At 49.2% G+C, this 22,979-nt stretch overlaps 4 protein-coding genes across 6 annotated transcripts in view; 3 read left to right on the forward strand and 1 right to left on the reverse strand.

Annotated features, from left to right (window-relative positions):
• The window catches only part of INPP5B (inositol polyphosphate-5-phosphatase B), a 15,679-nt gene extending 15,180 nt beyond the window's left edge, over positions 1-499 (forward strand). For both annotated transcript variants that reach the window (XM_086863489.1, XM_086863490.1), the window contains one exon: positions 80-499. In XM_086863489.1, the coding sequence (XP_086719615.1) occupies positions 80-204 (125 nt within the window). In that variant the 3' untranslated portion in view covers positions 205-499. The remainder of the gene's footprint in view (positions 1-79) is intronic.
• A 56-nt stretch (positions 500-555) lies between these two features.
• Positions 556-12,454, forward strand: MTF1 (metal regulatory transcription factor 1). Of its 2 annotated transcripts, none has more exons than XM_086863492.1 (11): positions 556-697; positions 942-1,397; positions 5,719-5,957; positions 7,027-7,158; positions 7,690-7,763; positions 8,294-8,427; positions 8,957-9,034; positions 9,663-9,765; positions 10,317-10,873; positions 11,676-11,739; positions 11,840-12,454. In XM_086863492.1, exons 2-11 carry the CDS (start codon positions 984-986, stop codon positions 12,232-12,234), a joined length of 2,190 nt encoding a protein of 729 aa, XP_086719618.1. In that variant the 5' UTR covers positions 556-697; positions 942-983; the 3' UTR covers positions 12,235-12,454. The 2 variants fall into 2 exon arrangements, with proteins under 2 accessions (XP_086719618.1, XP_086719617.1); XM_086863491.1 differs by having other exon boundaries at positions 567-697; positions 10,314-10,873.
• A 997-nt stretch (positions 12,455-13,451) lies between these two features.
• On the reverse strand, positions 13,452-18,634 carry LOC147649260 (uncharacterized). Its single transcript, XM_086863495.1, has 3 exons — positions 18,552-18,634; positions 18,293-18,368; positions 13,452-16,722 (listed from the first exon to the last, which is right to left on the reverse strand). The coding sequence occupies exons 1-3, from the start codon at positions 18,612-18,614 to the stop codon at positions 16,352-16,354; spliced, it is 510 nt and encodes a 169-aa protein (XP_086719621.1). The 5' UTR covers positions 18,615-18,634; the 3' UTR covers positions 13,452-16,351.
• A 30-nt stretch (positions 18,635-18,664) lies between these two features.
• Positions 18,665-20,641, forward strand: YRDC (yrdC N6-threonylcarbamoyltransferase domain containing). Its single transcript, XM_023940910.2, has 5 exons — positions 18,665-19,152; positions 19,304-19,418; positions 19,682-19,801; positions 19,971-20,113; positions 20,449-20,641. The coding sequence occupies exons 1-5, from the start codon at positions 18,680-18,682 to the stop codon at positions 20,510-20,512; spliced, it is 915 nt and encodes a 304-aa protein (XP_023796678.2). The 5' UTR covers positions 18,665-18,679; the 3' UTR covers positions 20,513-20,641.
• The last annotated feature ends 2,338 nt before the right edge of the window (positions 20,642-22,979 follow it).

The raw sequence follows: 22,979 nt of genomic DNA on the forward strand, positions 1-22,979 counted from the left end.
GGGCACTCTTCCCTGGGGCTGGTGGCATGGCCCTCGGTGTTGTGCTCTCACTGTATGTCTGTGTGGCTTTTCCCTGCAGCCAGCGTGTTTGGTGGCTTGTTGCTCCGACCTCCTCCTGGACATCCCACGCCTGACATAGCTGAGAAGAGGAAAGCTCAGCAATTTATCCACCAGTTCCTCGTCAGAGAAGATGGTTTACCATGAATATCAGATGCAGTTAATCTGACTTTTAGACATTGAATTAATGTAAAAATATTTTTTGTACATTATACCGGCGCTTTTTTTTTGATATCACAGTATTTTATACAATCTGTTGCTTCTGAAGCCAGAGCTCAGGCAATTTCACACCTGATTATGCTGTAAAGTCCGTAAAGTTTCCCAATTAGCTGTATGTAGGCAAGTTAAAAGAGAGCTGATATTTACACTGTATTTTATTTAACTTGTTAAAACAACGAGAGTTTTTAAGTCCCTGCTATTTAAATAAAAAGATCTTTCCGCGGCCTGTGCCCGGTGTCGCTGAGGGCCGTGAGGCGCGCGCGGCCGCGCGGGGGCGCTGTGCTCCGGCCGCCCTGCCCGTCCCGTCAGCCCCCGCGGCGGGCGCGGCGCTCCCGGCGTGCCCCGCGCGGCCGGAAGCGGAAGCGGGGTCGCGGCGATCATGGTGCCTGTGGGGCGGGGAAGGAGCCGCCGCCGGCACCCGGTGAGCGGGCGGGGGGGAACGGGACAGGGGAAGGGAGGAAAGACGGGCCGAGCCGCCGCGGCGCGGCTCGCGCAGGCACCCGTAGTGGCTCTTCGCGGGACCGGGCCGGGTGGGGGTAGCGCCGCGCTCGGGGCGGGACCGCGGCGCTCGGCCCGCCGCCACCGGCCCTGGGGCTGTGTCTGCGAGCGGAACGGGGCCCGGGCCGGCCGAACCGCCTGACCCCCCGCCCGTCCTTGTGTTGCAGATGAGCCGGAGCTCCCGGTAGCGCGGTGAGAGGCGCGGAGCCATGGGCGAGAACAGTCCCGAGGACAACGCCATCTACTATGAAGGGGAGGAAGACGACTTAGCCCAAGATGAAAATATGACGAAGTTTGCTGACAAAAATGGGCTGGTGTCCTCCTCGTCCGGGACGGTGTATGACAGGACAACTGTGCTCATAGAGCAGGACCACAGTGTGCTGGAAGATGAGGAGGATGAAGGACAGTGTGGTGATCACTTGCCTTTTTTACCCGAGGGTCACGAAGAAGGATTTCATTTATTAGCAGATCATGAAGGGATGTCACAGGGTTATGTGCAACATATTATTTCTCCAGATCAGATTCATCTAACAATAAATCCTGGTTCAACTCCCATGCCAAGAAACATCGAAGGAGCAACACTCACTTTGCAGTCTGAGTGCCCAGAAACCAAGCGTAAAGAAGTGAGTAGCTAAACGTGATTCTGGGTTTCGTGCACCTTAAAGGCTTTGAAAATGGGCTTTCCCAAGGCTGTTTTTCAGGAGAGGGGCAGGAGTTCTGTTCGTTTTTGAGGGGTTTTGTATAATGGAGTGAATTGCCCTCCACTAAATTTGCTCTCATTGTCACCCCCAGCTTTGCAGTGATCTGGGGAGATCCCAGCAGAGCTGCCAGCGCCATCCCTCTTCCCTGTGACACCACCTGCTGCCCTAGGAACCTGCCAGAAGGCACTTTGTCACACTGGTTGGCAGGAGGGTGTGGCACTGACACGTTTGTGTCAGTGTTGTGTGCAATTTTAGTGATCTTCAGGTTTTCTTGTGGTTAGTCATTACTCTGTGAGTTCAGAAGTAGCTGAAACGACCTGAGCTGTTACTCTGGGACTGGCCACATTCTCAAGAAAAGCACATTCAGGTCACAGTTAAGAGCCAGGCCATTGCTGGGAGCTGGAGTACCAAATGTGAGATGCCATATTTTAAATTATTTCTAGTTTTACTGTGTCACAGGGAGACTGTGACAAGAAGAGGGAAGCTTCAAACTGCCATCTGATGTGTTTTGAAAGCACAGGTCAGCCTGCATGGTTAAAATGGAGTTTACTCTTAATTTTGTTTCCCTAATGAATTCCATCTCGATGCATAGTGGGGAGGGCTTGTCCTGGCACTCTTCTTTTTGGGTGCAAGATCAGAGGGAAGTTGACTGGAACACCAGCTCAGGGACAGTTTAGCGCTCCTTTTTTTGGCCTGCCTGAGTTATGTGAGGGGTGAGGAGTCCAGGTGGCAGTGGCAGTCCTGGCTGTGACACTGAGTCCTGGCCATCAGCACAGAGCTGTCACCATCGTGGCTTAGTGCTGGGGAAGTGGGGCTGGGGGGGGTCAGCTCTGCAGCTGGGGAACTTTCTGGACTGAGGTGTGTTCAGTGAGCCTGTTTGAGTCTCCTTCTGTCAGTTACTCAAGGTAGCAGCTGCTGCAGCCCGGAGCTGCTCAAGTATTTCACTTTCTCTTTATGGGGCCCTGAGCTGCTCCCAGATCAGGGGGTAGAAGCTAAACAGGGTCAATGGCTGCATGTGCAATTAAACTGACTTAATTTTTTCACTCTTGCATTTTAGAGAAAGCTTGTAAGGCATGGAATTTCCTAGTCAAATGCTTTATGTGAATTTATTTTACGTTTCTGGAATTAATTTCCCAGAACAGAGAGCAGTGATACCATAATGTGAAAGCAGTGGCACTGAGCCCTGAGCACGTGTGAAAGGCCTTTTTTCCTGCAGTTTCAAAGGTCTTATAAGTTGTCTGGAGGTAAGGAAAGGAAACCTCTAAAGCTCCCAAGTGTCTGGGTCATCTCTGAAAATCAGCAGCTCTATTCTTTGGTACTTCAAAAATGCCCACAACATTTTTAACACTTGGGATAATTGTTTTAGATTTTCAGGTCAGCCTTAGACATTTAGGAAGGTAAAAAGGGGGTTTTACACTTTAGTTACCTTTGGCTTTTCTTTATTTTGTTATACATCTCTCACTGTAATTGTGTTGGTAAGAACAAACATGATTACAGTTTTGTATTTCAAATTCAGTTATTCTCTGTTCAGCGATGACACAGAAAATGTAGCCATTTAGGGGGAATATGGCAAGCTCAGGAAGAGTTAAAGGCAAACAGAGCAGTTACTGTAGACTTTGAACCAGGGTGTGAGGCTCTGCTTCCTCCAGCCCTGTTGGCTATTGCACAACGAGTTCCCATCTCTGAGGTAAGTGCTGGATCACGTCTCTTCCAGTGTCCCCTGGTAGAGGCAGCAGCTCACTGTCCCTGGCCAAAAGCCACAGCCTTTGGCCTCAAAGTCCCTGGGCCCTGTCCTGCCTGTCCAGGGCTTGGCCTCTGCTGCCTTGTTTGTTTCCTGTTGTGCTTGGGTGCTGTCGCAGCCTGGAGCTCTTGCTGCTGTCTCTGTGAAGCTTTCAATCCAGTCTCCGATGATTTTGTGTGTATAAGCAGTGTGCAGTGTGTTAATGTGCTAATGTGAAAGATTTAAATACTGTGGTGCTTCACAGAAAGGTTGATTTTGCTCAGAATGTGGTGGTGATATTGCTGCTGCCTGTGGTGTGCTCTAAAGGTTTTGTGAAATAAAGATTTGGCCTTTGAGGGAGGGGGAGCTCTGCAAGACCATTGTCAGAGTTCAGGCCATTGAACTGATGTTGCTGCTGCCACCTTCCCTTACACACTGGCAGTGACAGCTGGGAACCAAACAGCTTAATCTGTAATTAGTACTGTCCTTTTTCTTCTAGACCTAAATGAAAACACCTAGAAAGCTTAACAGAATCCTCTCTTGATTTTCAGGTAGTTCCTGCCTGTGTCAGATCCCTTGTGTACCATGGGAAGTACTGTGGGGAATGTTCTATAAAGTGTTCATTTCCAGCTGCCTTAAAACCGTAACAGGGAGCATGTACTTCAGCACTGATACACAAATTGTACTGGATCTGGTGATCCTGAGGAAGGATGATGTGCCCTCCTCAAGTAATAAAATTTGTGTTCTGATGTTGGTGTGTTACTGCTCTGTGCTCACGTGTTGTGGCTGCCTCAGCACAACCAGACTTCCTAACTGCATTGTTACCATGCTGCAGTTCTTGGGCATTTAGTGGTGACTTCTGCCTGATGTGAGCTGTAAGCTAAGGGCAAATTGCTTAGGGTGAAATTACTGTTTCCTTCTCTGAGAATGCTGAGCGACTAGTTGAGAATGTGAATTCCTTGCTTCCCCTGGCAGGTGAGAGCTCAGCCATGCCCGGGAAAGCTGGGCTCCAGCTGCTTCACAGAGGCTGGGGAACACTAAATCTTTCCCCTTCCTCCTCCCACAGCTTTCTATATTGAGCATGACATCACATGGTCTGGGATATTCCTGGATCTGTCCTGGCTGCATCCCTTCCCCACTCCCTGTGTACCCCCAGCCCCTAGCTGGCAGGGTGGGATGAGAAGCACTAAGAACAAGCCATCTCTATACCATCAGCTCTGTGTCGAGCACAAATCCAGAATATGCTCCATACAAGTGAAGAAAATGAACTCTATCACAGCCAAACCCAGCAGTTATGGTATTTCTGTGCTCCGTGTAAAGGTCTCTTGTGTTTCTCACAGGAGGGTTTAACATTCTCCAAATACAAAGGTGTTATTGAGGTAAGGTGAGGGTGAATGCCAACCTGTTGTGGGAGCAACAAGAGACCATGGATTGAGATACACAAAAGATCACTCAGCTTTATAAAATTTTCTTAAAGGAGTCTTGCTGGCAGTTTTGTCCCCTACAAAACAGGTCGGAAGTAATCAAGAAGCTACTTCTCTTTTGTTATGGAGAATGTGATTTATAGCTGGCGGGACTTGCCAAGTTCTCTCCTGGGTTCCTCAGTCACCTTTAGGTGTTGAGGTTTCTGAACTTTAACAGTCAAATGAAAGCCATCAGTCTGGTAGTTAATGGTGGAAGATAACTTTATTCAGGCAGATCGGGGCTGCATTCCTTCTGCTTCACAAGAGAGGATGAGATTTCATTAGGTGTTACCACTTGCTCACTGTAAGATTCTAAACGATCCCTTGTGCCTGTTGCAGAAGTGGGGAAGGTACCAAATCTAGTTCCATGTGAAATTGTCCTAGGGATCTCCATAGCTTACTGAGAAATCTGTGACACCTGTATCTGAGTGTCCTTGTGACCTGATGTGATCCATTCCCCTTCAGGCACCGACTGTTCCAGTAGCCACAGAAGGAAAGAACAAGGCTCAATGAAGGCTGTTTTGGGATAAAGTGAAGTAATGAATGGACTGGTGGTTAGACCATGGGAGATGTTAAAGACTGTTATGCTCAGGCTCAGTGCCAACTGAATTTGATGGGAATTCAGCCCCCAGGGCAGTGGGTTTGAGATTGTGACAGTGCATTTTCCTTTGTCTCCCTGTCTCTGCTGGAAGCATCAGACCAAAATGCAGGTGCTGCACTTGCAGGTGGTGGGCAGATTTGATGGCTCCTCAATGTTCTTTCCAACTGTTCTATCAGATTTTTAGCTAGGAAAATTTTGGATTATGTTTTTCCTTTTCCTCCTTCTGTTAGATTCCTTTTCTGCAAGGCCAGCTGCTTTCCCATGTGCCACTCCTTCCTCACAGAGCACAGCAGAAATGTTGTTGTCAGAGAACAAAGCAGCAGTAAATTTTTGGTGGGGGCATTGGGATCCAAATCTGTTGCATTTTCTTTGATGTCTGACTGCATCAAAGGACTACATCCATGTCTGCATTCCAGAAATTATTAAAAATGATTAAGCATGTAGCATTTTGTCCTTCAGGTTAAGCGCTACCAGTGCACCTTTGAGGGCTGTCCCCGCACCTACAGCACCGCTGGCAACCTGCGCACGCACCAGAAAACCCACCGGGGAGAGTACACCTTCGTCTGCAACCAGGAGGGCTGTGGCAAGGCCTTCCTCACCTCCTACAGCCTCAAAATCCACGTCAGGGTGCACACCAAGGAGAAACCGTTTGAGTGCGACGTGCAGGGCTGTGAGAAAGCATTCAACACACTGTACAGGTGAGAGGGGGTTCAACACTGTGTACAGGTGAGAGGGGGTTCAGCACTGTACAGGTGAGAGGGGGTTCAGCACTGTACAGGTGAGAGGGGGTTCAGCACTGTACAGGTGAGAAGGAGTTCAGCACTGTACAGGTGAGAGGGGGTTCAGCACTGTACAGGTGAGAGGGAGTTCAGCACTGTGTACAGGTGAGAGGGGGTTCAGCACTGTACAGGTGAGAAGGAGTTCAGCACTGTACAGGTGAGAGGGGGTTCAGCACTGTACAGGTGAGAGTAGGTCAGCACTGTGTACAGGTGAGAGGGGGTTCAGCACTGTACAGGTGAGAGGGGGTTCAGCACTGTACAGGTGAGAGGGAGTTCAGAACTGTACAGGTGAGAGGGGGTTCAGCACTGTACAGGTGAGAGGGGGTTCAGCACTGTGTACAGGTGAGAGGGGGTTCAGCACTGTACAGGTGAGAAGGAGTTCAGCACTGTACAGGTGAGAGGGGGTTCAGCACTGTACAGGTGAGAGGGGGTTCAGCACTGTACAGGTGAGAGAAGGTTCAGAACTGTACAGGTGAGAAGGAGTTCAGCACTGTACAGGTGAGAAGGAGTTCAGCACTGTGTACAGGTGAGCAGGGGTTCAGCACTGTGTACAGGTGAGAAGGTATTCAACAATACAGGTGGAAGGTTCTGGCAAGTTTTCTTGTAGTTATGGCTACTGATGCTCTGCAAGTTGCATCTACTTTTTGTTTGTGTTTGAATGCAATTGTTCTGCTTCTCCCATGTACAGGTATGAATATAAACCCCTCAAGTGTGGCAATATTGTCCAAAGGGTAGGATGACAGAACTGTGGTGACTTCTTAATAATCCAATAGCTTTGGAGGTGGTGCATGAACACAAGCGTCTCTCAGATTTATTGGATGACTTTGGAACTGATAGCAGTCACTTCCATGAGCTCTTTGCCTTCTGCTTAGGATATGTTAAGCCTTTGATCCTGTCCTGCACATTTGAAAGAATGGCTTGCTTGCCTCAGGCCATAGCTGTCTTATCCTACCAGTCCTAAGAGGGTTTTTTTTGACATGTTTTTTAGGTTGAAAGCACATCAAAGGCTTCACACAGGGAAAACATTTAACTGTGAATCAGAAGGGTGCAGCAAATACTTCACAACGCACAGTGACCTGAGGAAGCACATTCGAACACACACAGGAGAAAAGCCATTTCGGTGAGTAGCTGGATGGCACTTCTGGCTTCTGTTGCTCAGGCAATGAGGCACCTGTGCCAAAAAGCAGCTGTTACTGCTCTCAATGGAATGGTGTTCTCCTGAGAAATAAGTGAAGGTGGCAGGCTGGCACTGGAGCATGTTTGTTCTCCAGCTCCCACAGCTGCCTTCAACAGTGGGTGCAGTGATTGTCCTAAAAGACTAGAATAGTTAAGGTAGTTTTTTAAACATAAACCTATGCCATGATGAGCATCTTTTAAAGCACGTTGCTGTTCTCTGTGGGGATGCAATGTATATTCCATGAAGGAGACCCCCCAAATACTGCATTCATGCTTGGGTTTTAAAGTCCTACTCAGAGCCCTGCTATAATGTGTGTAGCATGTACAGCAGGTGCTGGGAGATACCTGGTTGCTGACAGAGCTTAGATTTGGGCCTGTTTTTTAGAGTCCTGGGACTATAGCAAAGTATGATTTAAGGCTGTAGTTAATGCATTGAAGGGAGCTGATGCTGACTCCCCTGTGATGCCTCATTCAGGTGTGAGCATGATGGCTGTGGGAAGGCTTTTGCTGCAAGCCACCACCTCAAAACACACGTTAGAACACATACTGGTAAGTTCTGGGTTTTGGTTTTTTTTTAATTTTCTTTAATTGAGCTTATTCAGTTTATACTAATTCTCAGAATCCTAATATGAATTAATGGTTACATATAACATAGGAGTGACACTGAGCTGAGTGGCTCAGGTGACATGTGTGAGGGAGGGGATGGCATCCAGAGAGACCTTTGCAGGCTGGAGGAGTGTGCCCATGTGAACCTCACGAGTTAAAAAAGGCCAAATGCAAACTCCTGCACCTGAGTCAGGCCAATTCAGATTTTCAGTTATGCTTGACAGGTCTTGAATTCTATTAATATGTTTTCACAAATGTATCAGTAATGATGCATAACAATTAAATACTGTGTTGTGTGTCAGTTCCCATGGTGAAATGGAAGCACTCACCTGCAGGACTCCCAGGAATACTGAATGTGTAAAGGAGCAGTAAACATCTTGTTTGTATGAAATACTGCTCTCCCAGATGCTTTATAAGTGTGTGTCTGATATGATGTTTTTAAGTCTGTTAAACGTGTTCTGTGATGCCTCTAGGGGAGAAACCCTTCTTCTGTCCCAGTAATGGTTGTGAGAAGACTTTCAGTACCCAGTACAGTCTCAAGAGTCACATGAAAGGTCATGAGAAGGGCCATACCTATAATGCACTTCCCAATAACAATGTGTCTGAGGTTAGTAGCACTTTTGCTTAATGTTTTTGTGTTAGGTGGGTATAAACCGTACCTTGGAGAAGAAATCATTTGGTCTGCAGCTTGTTCCTAAGGTGTAACATTTAAGACTGGAATTTTCAAAGAGAGTTTTAAGTGCTCCCTTTGCCACATGTGCATGTGGGCAGTTGTATCCATCAGGCTGCTTTCCAACTGTGCTTCAGTTGGAATCAATACTGTGGGGTAAACATGTCAAGTAAAAGAGATACTAACTAAAAATACTCACTGGATTAATTTTTTTATTTTCTAAAAGTTGATTTGTTCCTCTGCTAATTTAGAATTCTGGGTTATATGACTTTTTGGAAGTACTTTGACAGGGATGTTAACAATCCTTGATAGCTGCTAAATATCCTTTGCTTAAAAGTCTTTCTCCTTTGATTTTAAAACTGAGACCTGGGTCCCATATAAGCAGAGTATGGACTCTCAGAAGTAATTTAAAACATTTCTGACATAATTACTTTAATATAATTCAGATTGTTTTTCTTTTTCACAGGATACAAGTCACTCACTTTGTCTGAGTGATTTAAGCCTCATATCAACAGATTCAGAATTGCGGGAGAACTCTAATCAAGTGAGTTATTCTCATTTGAGTTTTGATTTTGTCCTCCAAAATGTGCAGTACTTAGTTTAGTTTAGTGCTGTATGGAGCTCTGCATCTGATTTTACCATAACAGTATTCTTGCTTCTTGATAAGTGTTGACTGAGCTTAGGTTTTGCATAGAGGAAAATGAGATGCCGAGGAGACTGTGTTGTTCTCTGTGCTGTGGTGTGGGAGGAGGGTGCAGCTCTTGTGTATATTCTGCTCCTTGAGCAGTGTGGGTGACTAGAATTGCATAATCCAGGATACAATCTAAATGGAGCTATTTTTTTCTGCTCCAGAAAAGGTTCTGCAAGCAGCCAATTAATGTCTGTTTCTGATGGAGTACTGCAAGAAATAAGGGTTAAACAAAGTGCCGAGGAATATATTTTACTTTTGAAGAAGTTACTTATTTTTGTAGGGGTTTGCTCATTATATCAGTAAATTTGATTACAGGTAATAAAACCTAGGTGTAAATTTACAGCATGTAAGATTTATATATGTTGCCTTTCCTGAGAGTGGCTGGTTCATTGGCAGAATGTTTCTGACATGCACATGGGATTTGTGGAGACCTGAGATACTGCATTGTGTAATGTCTTCCTCTTTGTTTTCTATTTGTCAGACACAGGGACAGGACCTCAGCACAATCTCACCAGCAAGCATCTTTGAGTCTATGTTTCAGAGCCCAGACCACACTGCAAATCAGGATGACTCTCGGCAGACAGGTACCAGTTGTATCTGCACTGCTGTTAAAGAGAACTTTTTGACAGCTCTGCATGCATGTACTGAATTCAGCATTTCAGACTGAAGCTTAATGCCCAGCTCTATGAAGCAAAAAGAACTTCAGTGTTGAAATTCACTTGTGTTGGGATGCATGGTGTACACAGATGGTGTGACACTCGGTGACAGGGGAGGTGACCCAGAACATGTCTTGCACTTCTGGCACTGGAGCTCTCAAGCACTTGACGTCATCCTGTTTTCAAGGTTCCCTCTTGAAGTTGCTACACAACCTGGCTGATAAAAGGCTTATTAGTGAGAGCTGATGAGCCTGATCAGGCTCAGTGTAGGCCCAAAAGTACCAACTTCCTGAATTTGCAACTACTTTTAGATTTCAGTGTCTAGGATTGTTTCTGAGCACTAGTGTGAAGTTAGGAACGTGGTAATGCTTTACTTGGAAAAAATCCATCAGCTAGCTGATAAGTTCATTAAAAAAGCATGTCATTCAGATGTAACGAGGAGGGATGTATTTATACTTTTTCTGTTTCTCTTTCAGCAGCGTCCTTGATTGAAAGGTTTAACGGTGACTCAGAGTCAGCCGCTGCGGTCCCGCCCCCAGCAGGAGACGCAGCCTCGTTGTCCCTCCCGCTGGTCCTGCAGCTCGGCCTCCCTGAGCCCGCACAGGCAGCGCTGCAAGCCTCGGCAGCACCCTCTGCTCCCTCCTCCATAGCAGCCAGCTCACAGCCAGCTGCGTTTGCGAATCCTGCAACTGTTTTACAATCCCCAGAAGTGCCTGTTCCTCACAGCACACCGTTTGCAGCCAGTCACCAAGACTTCCTGCAGCGCACCCAGCCTCCGCCACAGCCCATGGTACAGGGACTGTCAGTGGTTGCTGGGGCTCCTGCCCCTACAGCCCCGAGTGCCACTGAGCCCCTGCCAGCTGTAGTTCAGACTGTGCCTGTTGGTGCAAACCCTGTTTTGACCAGTAACCCCACTATAACCATTACTCCTTCTCCAAGCACCGCCATTCTGCAGTCCAGTATTGTCATGGGAGAGCAGAACTTACAATGGATCTTAAATGGTGCCACTGGTTCCTCACAAAGCCAAGAACAAATGGTCAGTACATCCATCAGGGCTTTGGAACAGCTTCAACCATTCCTACCAGAGCCTTTACTTTTGAAAAGGGAGAGGGTCAAACCTGTAAGATAAACCCTAGGATGCAGTGTATAATGCTTGTCATGTTAATGTGTATACATGTCACCAATGCAACCCCTAGAATAGACAGAGAAATAAGTAGAGCACAGAAAAACCCATGGTTCAGAAAGGTCTTGTTTTCCTCTTTCTCCTCGTGGTGGACTTCTTCCAGCAGGTATCAGTGTGTTTATCCAGGACATGGCACCACCAGGCCTGAGGATATACATGGGCCTTAATGTATTACTTTTAATGCATAGAAGCACAAAAGGCTCTGTAAAGGTTGTGTTTAGGCATTTTGTAATCTCTGTCTCTGCCTAATTTTGATTGACAATGAAAAGAGTTTTTCTGAAAAGTGTTTGTGGTTTTCCAGTAAATCTGGATAGCTGAGACTTCAAGAGTTTTCTCTCTGACAATATCAGTGCCACTTTGGGCTCTCACCTGTAGGTGGACATGAGTGAGTGGCTGCAAGTACAGGCAGTGGGAACACACAGAGCAGTGTTTAAGAATTCAGTCATTAAATTCTCAAAACCCTAAAGCTGAGTTTGCCAGCAAATAATGGGGGGGGATGTTATGCCCAGTCTTTAGGACCACTGAAACAAGACTTGGAGCCCAGTTTTCCTGTGTGTCTCTTTGGAATATGTATATAGCTGTTTAGAATTTGAACAACAGAAATTTGATTTGAGTCAATTAACATTTTTTTCTTGTTTTTTTTTTTTCTTTAAAGCCACAAGTTCCAAAAGTAGAAAAGGTGTTTTTTACCACTGCATTACCAGTAGCTGGTAACACAGGTAAGCGTGACACTGAGCTAATTTATAACAAAGCTGATTTCTCTCTCCCTGCTGTGAAATTTTGTAGTTCCATTGTGTTTTGTCTTTGTTTCACCTTCAGGAAACCCCGTTCAGCAGATTGGTCTCAGCGTTCCTGTTATTATCATAAAGCAGGAGGAGGCCTGCCAGTGCCAGTGTGCCTGCCGAGACTCTGCCAAGGACAAAGCCACCTCCACCGTTAAGAAGGAATGTTCCTCACCAGATTCAAAAGCTTTGGAGCAGCCAGCTTCCCAGCTGCAGCCTAAGACCTTTCCTTCCTCCTCTGCTCCTCCTTCTTGTGGGCAGAGCAGTCAGATAGTTAACCCTTCAGACTCCCAGACTGAAACGTTAAGTGCCATGGATGTATCGGACTTCCTGTCCCTCCAAAGCCCTGAAACCCCATCTAATATAATTCCAATTGAAGCACTACTGCAGGGTGAGGAAGAAATTGGTATGAATAGCAACTTCTCTAAGTGAAGATGTTCCAGATTTTCCTTTGCACCTGGAGGGTAAAACCCTTCTCCTTAGAAGCAGAAACTGAAGGATCGATTCCTATTCCTTCCTCTTTGGAAGTTTTGTGGCTTATTTCTGCTTCACGGATGTCATCTTAGTCACGTCCCAGGTACATCCACCTTTGAGATTCTATCTAAAAAAAAAGAAAAGGTAAAAAAAAAGAAATAGCTAAGTTATATATGAACTGTTTTGGCTGCACTGTCTGTCACTTTTGCTTGTCATATGTGAACACAGAAGTTAAGGTTACTCGTGTGCAAAAAGATTTCTAAAAGGAAAAGGGGGGTTACTTTGTCTCCAGTTGCACATCACTTAGGTTTGGGATTAAGGTACTGGCAGCAAGTGGGTCTTTGTTACAACTTCTTGGGTTTCTAATTTTCTCCTGTCTCTCTTGTCTCTACTAACCATGCACTAAAAGGGAGCCCAGGAAAGGAGGCTGTGGGGGGAGGAAATGGCATAGCTGGGGGAGAGGATTTATCTGCAGTGTGATTTGAATGTGATTGTCACATACCTGATGAGGAGCTGGTGCCTGGTTTTGCTCTTACTAAAGCCTCCAGGAGCTTTGGGGAAGTTTATTTCATCGGGGCACAAGTATCTTGTGCCCCTAAGAGATCTGTTCATTTAATTCCACTAGGACTCAAGTGTGTTGCAGACACTGTGTCACAACATGGAAGCACAGTCGGAGCCGCTGCTGGCTCTGGCTCCTGAGTCTGTTTTCTTGGCCTCTCCGAAGGGTAGAGTGAGTCCCAGGTGTGCTCAGGTTGGTGCCTGCTGCTCTTTTGATTTCTTAGGCTCTGTTCAGCAACAAATCATCATCCTAACCCTGGGGCAGTTGAATCAGGAGCACAGTGCCTTTGCTGGTTACTCTCATCTTTTGTGAAGAACAACCCTTAAGAAAATTTTGAGAGAGATTCAACATAAATTCAGTTTCAGTTCAGTGAGTCTGTTCTTCAGTTGTCCATACATGCTTCTTTTTTTTTCCAGTGAGCTATATAATTTCTGCCTGACTCTGCCTCCAGCCTACTGCAATGCCAGCTTTTTGTGCACGGGGCTATTTCTTGACTAAAAGAAGTTACACAACAGAATAGTTTTTCATATCAAACTGAGAGTCTATATTCTAACCTACTCAGGGTAAATCAAATCCAAACCCCCTTCCACCAAAAAGCCTGTAATGTTGCAATAAATGCAGTCTCATTCTAAATGGTTTATTTATGCTGCATTATTTTAAAATATGTAATTTTATAGTTTTAATCCATCTTTCTGGCTTTGGCTGTCAGTCTTCTTGTGTTAAAAGAAAAGAATATTAAATAGTCTTTATTCAGTTTACAGTGTTGTCATTAGTGAGATACAAAGATAATGACTGTAAGCCAATTAGTGGGGAGTGTCCCTGCACTCAATTTAGGAATGCAAACTGTAGTGGATAGAGATCTTTCACTCTTTGTGTTTGATCAGAGCTGCTCTCTGTACCTCCAGGGAGGGGAGAACCCTGTGAATGCTGCCTGGTGATCAGCAGGTGTTCAACCCTCCTGTGACATGCCCAGTGTGGCCTGACCCATGCTGGGACTGCCTTCAGCAGCCTCTTGTGCTGTTCCCCTGGGAATGCACTGCCCAGCTTGGGTGGAAAGGGACTGAAGGGAGCTGGCCTTCCCCTCCTGGACAGCTTGTTTCTGGTGAGGTGAGAAGGGAAAGCGCCGTGTCCGTGAGGGCAGACACGTGTGCCTGGGGCGCGCTGTGTGCCTGCACCAGGGCACAGAGCTCGGTGTTGGCAGTTGCAGGGATGAGCTCCAGGGCATCACACATCATGCTGCTGGTGTTTCCTCTGGGGGTGTGGCAGGACTGTTGCAGTGGGGCTACGAGTCCTGCAGCGACAAGGTTTGGCATCCACAAAAGGGGTTAACAAAGCATTTCTTGTTTTGTTCCTGTAATGGCAATCCTTGGAGGGCAGCGAGGTGGTGGCCCCTGTACTTTTCCCCTACAGCTTCATTTTGTGCTGCAGTTGGGTTGCATGGAAGCAAGAACTGCTTTGAACACAAAAAACCCAAAAAATTCCCAAGCCTGCATGGTTGGGACTGTCCTTGCAGAGGAGTCTCCTGCCAGCTACTCTGCACAGAGCTCCACTTAGGGAAGGGGGAGAGTGCTGCCTGGCGGTGCCTCTGGTGCCTATCACTGTGGCCTCAGGTATTTCCTTTGGCCAAGTGCAGCTGTGGTGTTTGAGGGTGAGTGGGTGTGGATGTGTGCCTGTGGGAGACTGCTGATGCAGGAGTGTGAAGATTCCCCTGGAGTTGTGGGGATTACCTCTGATGAGGGACAGGGGTCCCAGAAGTGGCCTGCACTGTGACAGCTGGGCAATTTAGCAACTGCTTCTGAGCCTTTGCAGCCTTCAGGGAGGATTTTTTTTACTTTTATTACTTATGAGTTAGTCAACCTAAAACATGCTTCTGGTTGGACCAGAGAGCATCTTCAGAAACTCTTCTGTGACTGAAATGAGTAGAAGAAACTACCAAAGTCTTTGAACTAGGAAGCTCAATGTGGAGCTGCAGTGATGGGCAGCAGTGCCCAGGGTCAATCTCTGCTGTTTCTCTTCACAGCTTCTGGGTTTTTTTGTTGTGTTCCAGGAAAAGCACTATGTCCTGCTGATTCTTTGGTGCATTGTGTTTGCCATTGCCCTCTTATATGTGCATTAGGCAGGCTGCAATTCAGGTGGAACTGGTTAAGAGCTTGTAGTGAGGCAGGAACATGTGATTCTGTGAGCACAGGAACTGTGCATCCACTGCGTTTTACAGGTGTGTGCTTTTGTTGTTTGCTGTCCATCTGCTTTCCAGAGTGTTTGTGCTGCGTGTATCTGAGATGTTTTCTCATTTGCATCATCCCCAGTACTGTGTGATCAGACTGTGCTCCAGGGCAGTCTGTGCCATGCTGGGGTGGGAGGAGATCCAAGGGCAGCTGCAGCAAAGCCCTGAGATTCTGCAAGGCCAGAGATTTTTCCTGTCCTCTCCTTTTCTGCCCCAGCATTTAGCATATTCACTATTACATGGTTAATGAAAGGGAGAGTTTCTGCCCTTATAGATGAGACATTGGATTCCCAGAAAAGGGTTGATGTACTGGAGCTTCTGGGAACAGTGTGCCTGCCTCTACAAAGCCTGCATGAACCCCTTTAATTATCACAGAGCAAAACTGCACTGCTCTAGGTCTCCTGTTTTGTGATAGTGGGGGTTTCCTTGGTCACTCATAGTTTCTAGATGGGTGCAGAAGCTTAAATATGTAGAGGGGGTCAAGTTACTGACTTTGGTAGCTTTGGTCACCAAGCAAGGAGCCAAGTGAGCAGACTTGGCGTGCAGCTAAAGGTTGGAGAAATTGCTTTTTGTGCTTGTAGGTGGGGGTTGGGGGGGTGGGGTGGAAAATCAGCACTGATTGAATGCTGGTACTGAATTAAATGGAATAAAGTACGAATTGGACACTTGTGTAATGCTGCGTGTGCCCAGGAAGACAAGTTCGCAGAACCTCATACTGGTATCTAAAATGCACTTTAGGTTCTTTTATCTTTAACCCAATTGCTGCAATTTCTTTTGTATATACTTTCACAAAGTTTATTTTTGCTCTGAGTAAAAGTTAACAGGGGTGTGCAAAGATGAGCACTTAACTTGGTGCAATACCTGTAGCTAAAGATCCTTGTCCCGTGTGGTCTGTGTGTGTCTGTCTGACAGAACAAGTGTGGTGGGTGCTGTGCTGCCCTTCCCCCGTGCCCCAGACAAATTATGCATCATTAGCAAACGTCCAATCTATGCAAATAACCCTCTGAGAGCACTGTGCTTCAGCAGCCTTTTCTCTCTTGCTTTCTGGGGGCTGCTTGTCGCTCCTGTTGGACCTGCTGTGTCCCTTGATGTGTGTCCTTCTTCCCCTGTCCTCATCCTGTCACCCACGTGGGAACACAAGTGACAAGCTGCTTTCAAACAGGCATGTTGCACCTTTGAGATTTGTTTTCAAGATGGTTTCTAATGTCCTGTTACTGCCTTATTTCTTGGGGGTGGCATGGCCGTAGCCATCCACAAGGTTGTCCTTGATGTGCATCAACGCTGTGAACTGTTTACAGCACTCCTACTCTGAGATAGGCTGGGCTCAGAGCTGGAGCCAGCCTTGGCATGGAGCTGCAGGGGCAGCTGAGCCCAGGGTAGCTGTCCTTGGAGGGGACTGGAGATGAGCAGCTGTTGCTGGGTTGTTCCTGAGGTGAGGCAGCCGGGGCAGTGGGACAGAGCAGGCGAGCTCTGGTGTCAGGTCCTCGCTTCCACCGCTGGCCGGGAGACACCGGGCAAGACACAGAACCTCGTGCTGCCTCGGATCCTCCCCGCAGAACGAGGACGGGGTGTTGGCTGTGAAATGATTTGAGATCTGTGCGTGAAAAGTTCTTGGCAGGAGTTAGCTGAGCTAGCTGGGCAGAGCTGTTGGAGTCAGTTTGGACTGTAAGGCAAAAAAAGAAGAGCACGTCTTTAATAAACCCTCTGAATTTCTGACTGCAGAGTTTTTAATTGTATACTATTTTTTTCCGTAACATATTTTGGAAGCAATGTCAAGTTTTTATAAATGTTACCTGTAGTCGATTCTCATGGACAGGGCTGAACTTTTAACTTTTTTGTGTCTTGTCTTGATACCTATCACATGTTCTAGAAGTTGGATTCTGTGTCTGCACTGAGAAATGCAAATTAAACTGGATATTTATGTAGTAGTGTACATAGTCTAAGTGTGTGTTTTTGGGACTAGGTGAAACCCCACACCATGCTGCAGTGGTGTGCAAGCTGGCCAAAATTTGGTTCGTTATGCAGCGTACACTTTCTCAAATAAATGCAGTTTCTACTTTTTCTTAAAAAAAGATTTTTTTCACATGACCTTTTCCAGCAGACTGGAGGGTGTGTTTGCAGTGCTGTAGTTGCAGTCGCTGGTGTTCCTGGTTTGTGACTCTTGTCCTCCCGCTGCTCGGGCTGACCCTGCTCTGTTCTGCCTCACCCAGCCCAAACCCCAGCCTGGCTCCACACCGGGGGCAGCTCCAGCTGAGCTGTTGGGGCTGGGGGCTGCACTGCCTGGGGCTTTGGAGACAGCTGAACTAAACCCCAGTTTCTCAAGAATGTGTGTATGGTAATAAAGGAATTTATTTAACTCTGAAACATGGGAACAAATGTGCTTACATTGAGCAATGTGAAGATGTTAGTTACAGGTACAGTACTTCCAAAGGAAGAGCATCTCCAAAACCCAAAAGAGTAAATATGAATTTGTATTTTTTGAAGAATGTGAAATAATGGTGTTTGCTTAATTGCTCATTTTGTATGAAGTTAATATTGTACTTTGAAATATCTGCAAAGAAGTGGAAATTTACCTTTTTGGAATTGAAAGCAATATTAATACTAATGGAATCCTAATTAAATGCTTATTTAAACATTGTGTTATAATAGTTTTTCCTGAGAGTGTTCTGTGGGAGAGGAGAGGGCAGGATGCTCACAATCTCCTTAGGAAGAGGAATTCCAACCCTGAAAAAGGCAGCGTTTGCCTTTTCACCCTTCTCCTTGTCCCAGCACTGGCCCAACTTGGCCACTCTGGTGCCTGAGGTGCGGGTGAGAGTTGGAAGGCAGAGCTGGAGGATCTCGTATGGCAGAGCTCCATCCCTGGCGGCAGCTGCTGCTGCCCGGCTGCTGCTCTCGGCCCCGGGATCGCGGCTGTGCAGCCTCTCCAGCGCCCATGGCAGAGCAGCCGGGGAACACACGGGGGCTGGGGAGATACGGACCGAGCGCGTCTCGCTTTATTGTGAAGTCAATTTAATGCGATAAGGCACGAGCGCGGCGAGACCGAGCGAGCTCCAAGGCCACGGCGGGGGAGCCCGGCGGGCCCCGCTCCCCGTGTTCCCCCGGAGCCCCAAAGCCCTCGCTCCGATCCGCGGCTCCGATCCCCTCCCCCGGGGCTCCTCAGGGCCCCGCGCCGCCCGCCGGGCCGGGGCTCAGCGCCGCCCGCAGCGCCACCATCGCCGCCTTCAGCTCCTCACAGGCGGCGATGCGGGACCGCAGCTGCCGCTGCCGGAGCTCCAGCAGCTCCCGCAGCCTCCGCGGGTCCTCCGGAACCTGTGGGGAGACGGCGGGGACAGCGGTCACGGCCGGCACCGGGGGCACCCCCGGAGGCCCCGATGTCCCTGCACCCTCCCGTTCCCCCGTGCCCTGTCCGTTCCCCCCGATGCCCCTCCCGTTCCCCCGTGCCCTGTCCGTTCCCCCCGATGCCCCTCCCGTTCCCCCGTGCCCTCTCCGCACCCGCCGCTCTCCCGCCGGCTCCGTCCGGCCCACGCGCGGCTCCTGCGCGCCCCCGGTCGCCATGGCAACGGCGTCGGCGGCCCGGCCCCGGATGTTGCGTCACTTCTCCGCGCCGGAAGTGGCGCCGCATGGCGCGGGCGGCGCGGGTGCTGGCGCTGGCGCGGGCGGCGGAGGGAGCGGCGGGCCCGGGCCCGGGGCTGGGCCGCGGCCGCCTGGTGCTGCTGCCGCCCGGCAGCGGGGCCCGGCCCGGCCCTCCATGTGCGCGCGGGGAGCCAGCGGAGAGGGGGTGCTGGGCCGGCGGCGGGAGCGCCCCGGTCGAGCTGGGCTGGGCCGCACCGGAGGTTGGAGGCCCCGGCCGGTGGCGGCAGGAGCCGGGCCGCCCCGCTGACGCTTGGTGTGGCGCAGGCTGGAGGGAGGCGGTGGCGGCCGCGGCCGGCGCTCTGCAAGCGGGCGGGTTGGTGGCGGTGCCCACGGACACGGTGTACGGCGTGGCCTGCCTGGCCCAGGACTCGGCCGCCGTGCGCAGCATCTACAGCCTGAAGGGGCGGAACGGCGCCAAGCCGCTCGCCATCTGCCTCGGGGACGTGGAGAGGCTCTACAGGTGCGCGCGGATCCCGGCGGGAGCGGCTCCTCCCCCGGCGGACGCGGAGCCCCACGGAAGGGCCGGGTGGGCCGTGCCGGAGCTGCCCGAGGTCCCGTGGCCCCGGCGACACCGTGTGCACCCCCTGATCCAGCTGTCTCCGGCCCTGCAGGTACTGCCACGTCAATGTTCCCGACGAGCTGCTGCGGGACTTGCTCCCGGGACCGGTGACCCTGGTCTTACAGCGATCAGAAGAGCTGAATAAAGACTTGAATCCGTTCACATCGGTAGGTCATGGCTACAGGATTGATCTCAGGGCTTCAAGGGCAGGGGCTGCTGTAACATTTGTCCTTACCTGTCCCCAGAAGTGGTCCCTGTGTTGTCCTGCTCCCTGTGACTGACCTGGACATGGCATAAACCAGCGTTAGGGCTTAAGGCTTGTGTTATTGCTGGTTCAGCAGATGTAGATCTGACAGCTCTTTCAGAGCTTTAGACAACACAAGATTAAAACCAATTCCTGTGTGTAAAGCCCTCCTTTCCTTCCCTGCAGCTGGTTGGTGTTCGCATTCCAAACCACCCCTTCATGAGGGACCTGGCTCGCGCCTGCTCGGGACCGCTGGCTTTGACAAGCGCCAACATCAGCTCCCAGGGCAGCACCCTGACTGTGCTGGTGAGGTTCTTCCATCCCTCAGGGATGTCACTTTGGCAGAGCCCCAGGCTCTCTCAGTTGAGCTCAGCTTTAGCAATAAACCAAGGGCTGCTCTGCTGATATATTTTTACTTTATTTAAATGATGCTCACAAGCGGCTGTCAGGACTGTTACCAACAACTCTCTTGCAGGAATTCCAGGATTTGTGGCCTCAGTTGTCCTTGGTCATTGATGGAGGTCCCATAGGAGACATCCAGAGCCCAGAGTGTCGCTTGGGATCAACTGTGGTTGACTTATCTGTGTCAGGGAAATTCTCCATCATCCGGCCTGGCTGGTGAGTGTAGCTGGGGCTTTTCCTTTGCTTTAAATGAAACAAAGCTTTTGGGTAGGGGTGGCTCATGTATTACTTTGCTTTGTTTTGCTCTGCTTCGCTTCCCACAGCACTTCCACCTTCCCATTAATGTTGACCTCATTATGAGCACTCGCAGAAATCCTCAGGAGCTCTCAGATTCCCCTTTCTCACAGCTTCTGTGTGAAGCTGTAGTGTCTGGAGTTCATGCTGTCCTTGGCTCTAAGTGCAATCCTGTGTCTCACTGATTGCTCTTCCCCAGAAAACGCAGTTTTAATGCTCCAAACCCTTTGTTCTGATGGCTCTGTTTCTCCCTGCAGTGCACTGATGCCCACAGTTGAAATCCTGAAGGAGAAGTATGGCTTGGTACCAGAACCTTCCTAATGCTTGGGACTGGGAGCTGTTGGAGCTGGGCACTGTGTGCCTGTGCACTCAGGAGTGGGTGATCATGGCCTTGTTTAATAAGGTCGATGGGTTATGTCAAGGTAAATAAAAAAAGATTTAAAAAAGAAAGACTGGAAAACCCTTTCTGACCTCTCTGTGCTGCTGTACTGTTCCCAAATGTCTGTTCTGTTATCCTGATCAGGCTTTGTGATTATGAAAGTTAAACTGTTGTCAGGATGGTGTGGGGAAGGCCCTGTGTGCCTCACCCACTTCTGGGTGCTCATCCTGTGCCATCTGCACTGGAAGGAAAGTGGACATGGAGTAGAGGGACTTTGAGGGTGTTACAGCTGTGCTGCTCTCCAGCTGCTCTTTGTTCTAAATGTGATCAAAGCCTCTTACTAAGCTGAAAGAGCCCATGCTTCTGAAAATTCAGTATTCAGATAACCCAGGCTAGAGCTGCTCAGAGCAACCTGCTTCCTCCTAATGCAGAGAATGAAATAAGCTTTTGGTGTGATGATCTTCCTTCATTTAAATGTAGAATTCAGCCTGCACTGGCAGGGTTTTTCCCAATGTCTTGAGGGAGCTGTTTTCTGTTGTTACTGCTCACAAGCAGCTGTCTCAGGCACTGCTGATGGATTGCACTGCACACACAGCTGACCCCAGAGTCATTGCCTGCCTGGAGCTGCTGCTATAAAATTCCCAAAGCACCAGGCTGGGTGAGTTACTGTCATTTGCAGAGTGGGTGTGTGATCTCTGCTCTTGCCTTTCTCAGTCAGGTATCCTGGGGGATGGAGGGGCTGAGGGAAATCAGAGCGGTCCCTTCCCTTTGCCTGCACAGGACCCCTTGTCCTGCCTGCCTGTCCCCAGTGCTGGCAGGAACTGCTCTGAGCAGAGGCTCTGCTGTATTAGAGGGGGCAGAGTGGGACACTGGGGGTCCCCTTGCAATGAAACCATTAATTTGTATTGATGCTGCTGCTACTGCCCTGGTTCTGTTTCCCGATACAATGAAAACTAGACTCAGGCTAATTAAGCTGGAAACACAAAATTGCAATTTGCAGCTGATTAAGTCTTTCAAACAATATTTATGTGATTCTCCTCATCCCCCAGCTCACAGCAGAGCCAGAACTGGTGCCCCATACCTGTGGGTGTCAGGGCTGTTTGGGGCCTCACTGTAACCTCCCAGTACAGGGAGCAATTTCCCTGCTGGATTTGCACAGTGAGCAGCCCCTGCCTCTCTCCTCAGCTCATCAGCTATTCATCGATCCTTGCTGGGCTTCTCCAGTGCTCATCTGTCACTCACACCTGCCATCCACTTTCCAAACATTTCCTGTTTTCCCAGTGATGTATTTCCCTGCTCAGACAAGCTGATCTTGCACCATGGTGCAGCAGGTGCAGCTGTGGCCCTGCCCTGTGCTGGCAGAGGCACGTGGCTGTGCCCTGAACCAGTGGAGCAGCTGAGCCATGGTCACTGATTGAGCCGTGCCCCTGAGGGGCCTCCAGGAGCTGCTTCCCTGGCTGTGGGAGCTCTGCTGCAGCAGCTCTTCCTCCTCCTTCCCTTGGGGCCTCTGAAACATGCAGGTGGAGCAGGTGGGGGCTCCTTTCCTGCATCTGCGTGGGGAGTGATGTCCCCCAGGTGAGGCACAGCCCTAAGGAGGAGCTGCCTTGCCTGAATGGGGCTGGCTCTGGAGTGCCCAGAGTCTCATCTTGGCCACAACCTGGAGTGGCATTTGTGAACAGCCCAGGTGGGCAGAAAACTGGAGAAATGTGTCACCATCTCAGCTGGTGCCTCTGCTCATGGCTCATTCCCTGCTGGCAGCATTCAGTGTCCCTGCAAGTGACAGATTTGTACCAGCAGCACCAAGAGGATGAGCCATGCATCAGGCAGGGGTGCAAGGGTAGTGCAGAGACTGCAGGCACTATAAATTCCCTGTTCCTCTGGCTCCTGGCTGGCTGTGGGGCACTGTGCTGTCAGCATGATGTGCTTGGCACCAGCTGAGGTGACAGGGCTGTGTATCAGTGTCAGGGCGCTGTCAGCGCCTCTGGGATGCAGCACGGAGCAAAGCCGGGATTTGCTGCTTGTTCAGGTGTCCTTGGTGCCTCCCAAAGCGGGACCCTGCTGCTCCACCGAGTGACTGCAGAGTCCTGTGAGCAGGGATGGGACCTGCAGGGAGCCACCAGGACATGGTGACCTGTCTGCTGGGACATGGTGAAAATACACCCCCAGCCCAGTGGGATCAGACACAGCTTCTGCTGGGGAGGTGCCCCTGGAAATATGGGAGGCAGGTGTTCTAATTACGATTTTAAATTTATTATCTAAATATATATAAAATTATTATTCCTTATAATATATATTTATTTATTTATATAATTATTATTGATTATAAAGAGTCCCTGAGCAGGGAGAGTTTTTCCTCCATCACTGCAACCAGAGATCTGTGATGCTGCTGCTCCATAAACACCTTCATAA

Source organism: Cyanistes caeruleus, chromosome 26 (assembly GCF_971803275.1).
Source record: "Cyanistes caeruleus chromosome 26, bCyaCae1.hap1.1, whole genome shotgun sequence".
Classification (NCBI taxonomy): Eukaryota; Metazoa; Chordata; class Aves; order Passeriformes; family Paridae; genus Cyanistes; species Cyanistes caeruleus.

Coding starts and splice junctions, on each gene's coding strand:
- MTF1 (XM_086863491.1), top strand. CDS start 984: ATGGGCGAGAACAGTCCCGAGGACAACGCCATCTACTATGAAGGGGAG. Junction 7,764..8,293: donor ACACGTTAGAACACATACTG/GTAAGTTCTGGG, acceptor TGATGCCTCTAG/GGGAGAAACCCTTCTTCTGT. Junction 10,874..11,675: donor CACAAAGCCAAGAACAAATG/GTCAGTACATCC, acceptor TTTTCTTTAAAG/CCACAAGTTCCAAAAGTAGA.
- LOC147649260 (XM_086863495.1), bottom strand. CDS start 18,614: ATGGCGACCGGGGGCGCGCAGGAGCCGCGCGTGGGCCGGACGGAGCCG. Junction 18,369..18,551: donor AGCCGGCGGGAGAGCGGCGG/GTGCGGAGAGGG, acceptor GTCTCCCCACAG/GTTCCGGAGGACCCGCGGAG. Junction 16,723..18,292: donor GCGGTCCCGCATCGCCGCCT/GTGAGGAGCTGA, acceptor TTTGCCTTACAG/TCCAAACTGACTCCAACAGC.
- YRDC (XM_023940910.2), top strand. CDS start 18,680: ATGGCGCGGGCGGCGCGGGTGCTGGCGCTGGCGCGGGCGGCGGAGGGA. Junction 19,153..19,303: donor GACGTGGAGAGGCTCTACAG/GTGCGCGCGGAT, acceptor CCGGCCCTGCAG/GTACTGCCACGTCAATGTTC. Junction 20,114..20,448: donor TCCATCATCCGGCCTGGCTG/GTGAGTGTAGCT, acceptor TTCTCCCTGCAG/TGCACTGATGCCCACAGTTG.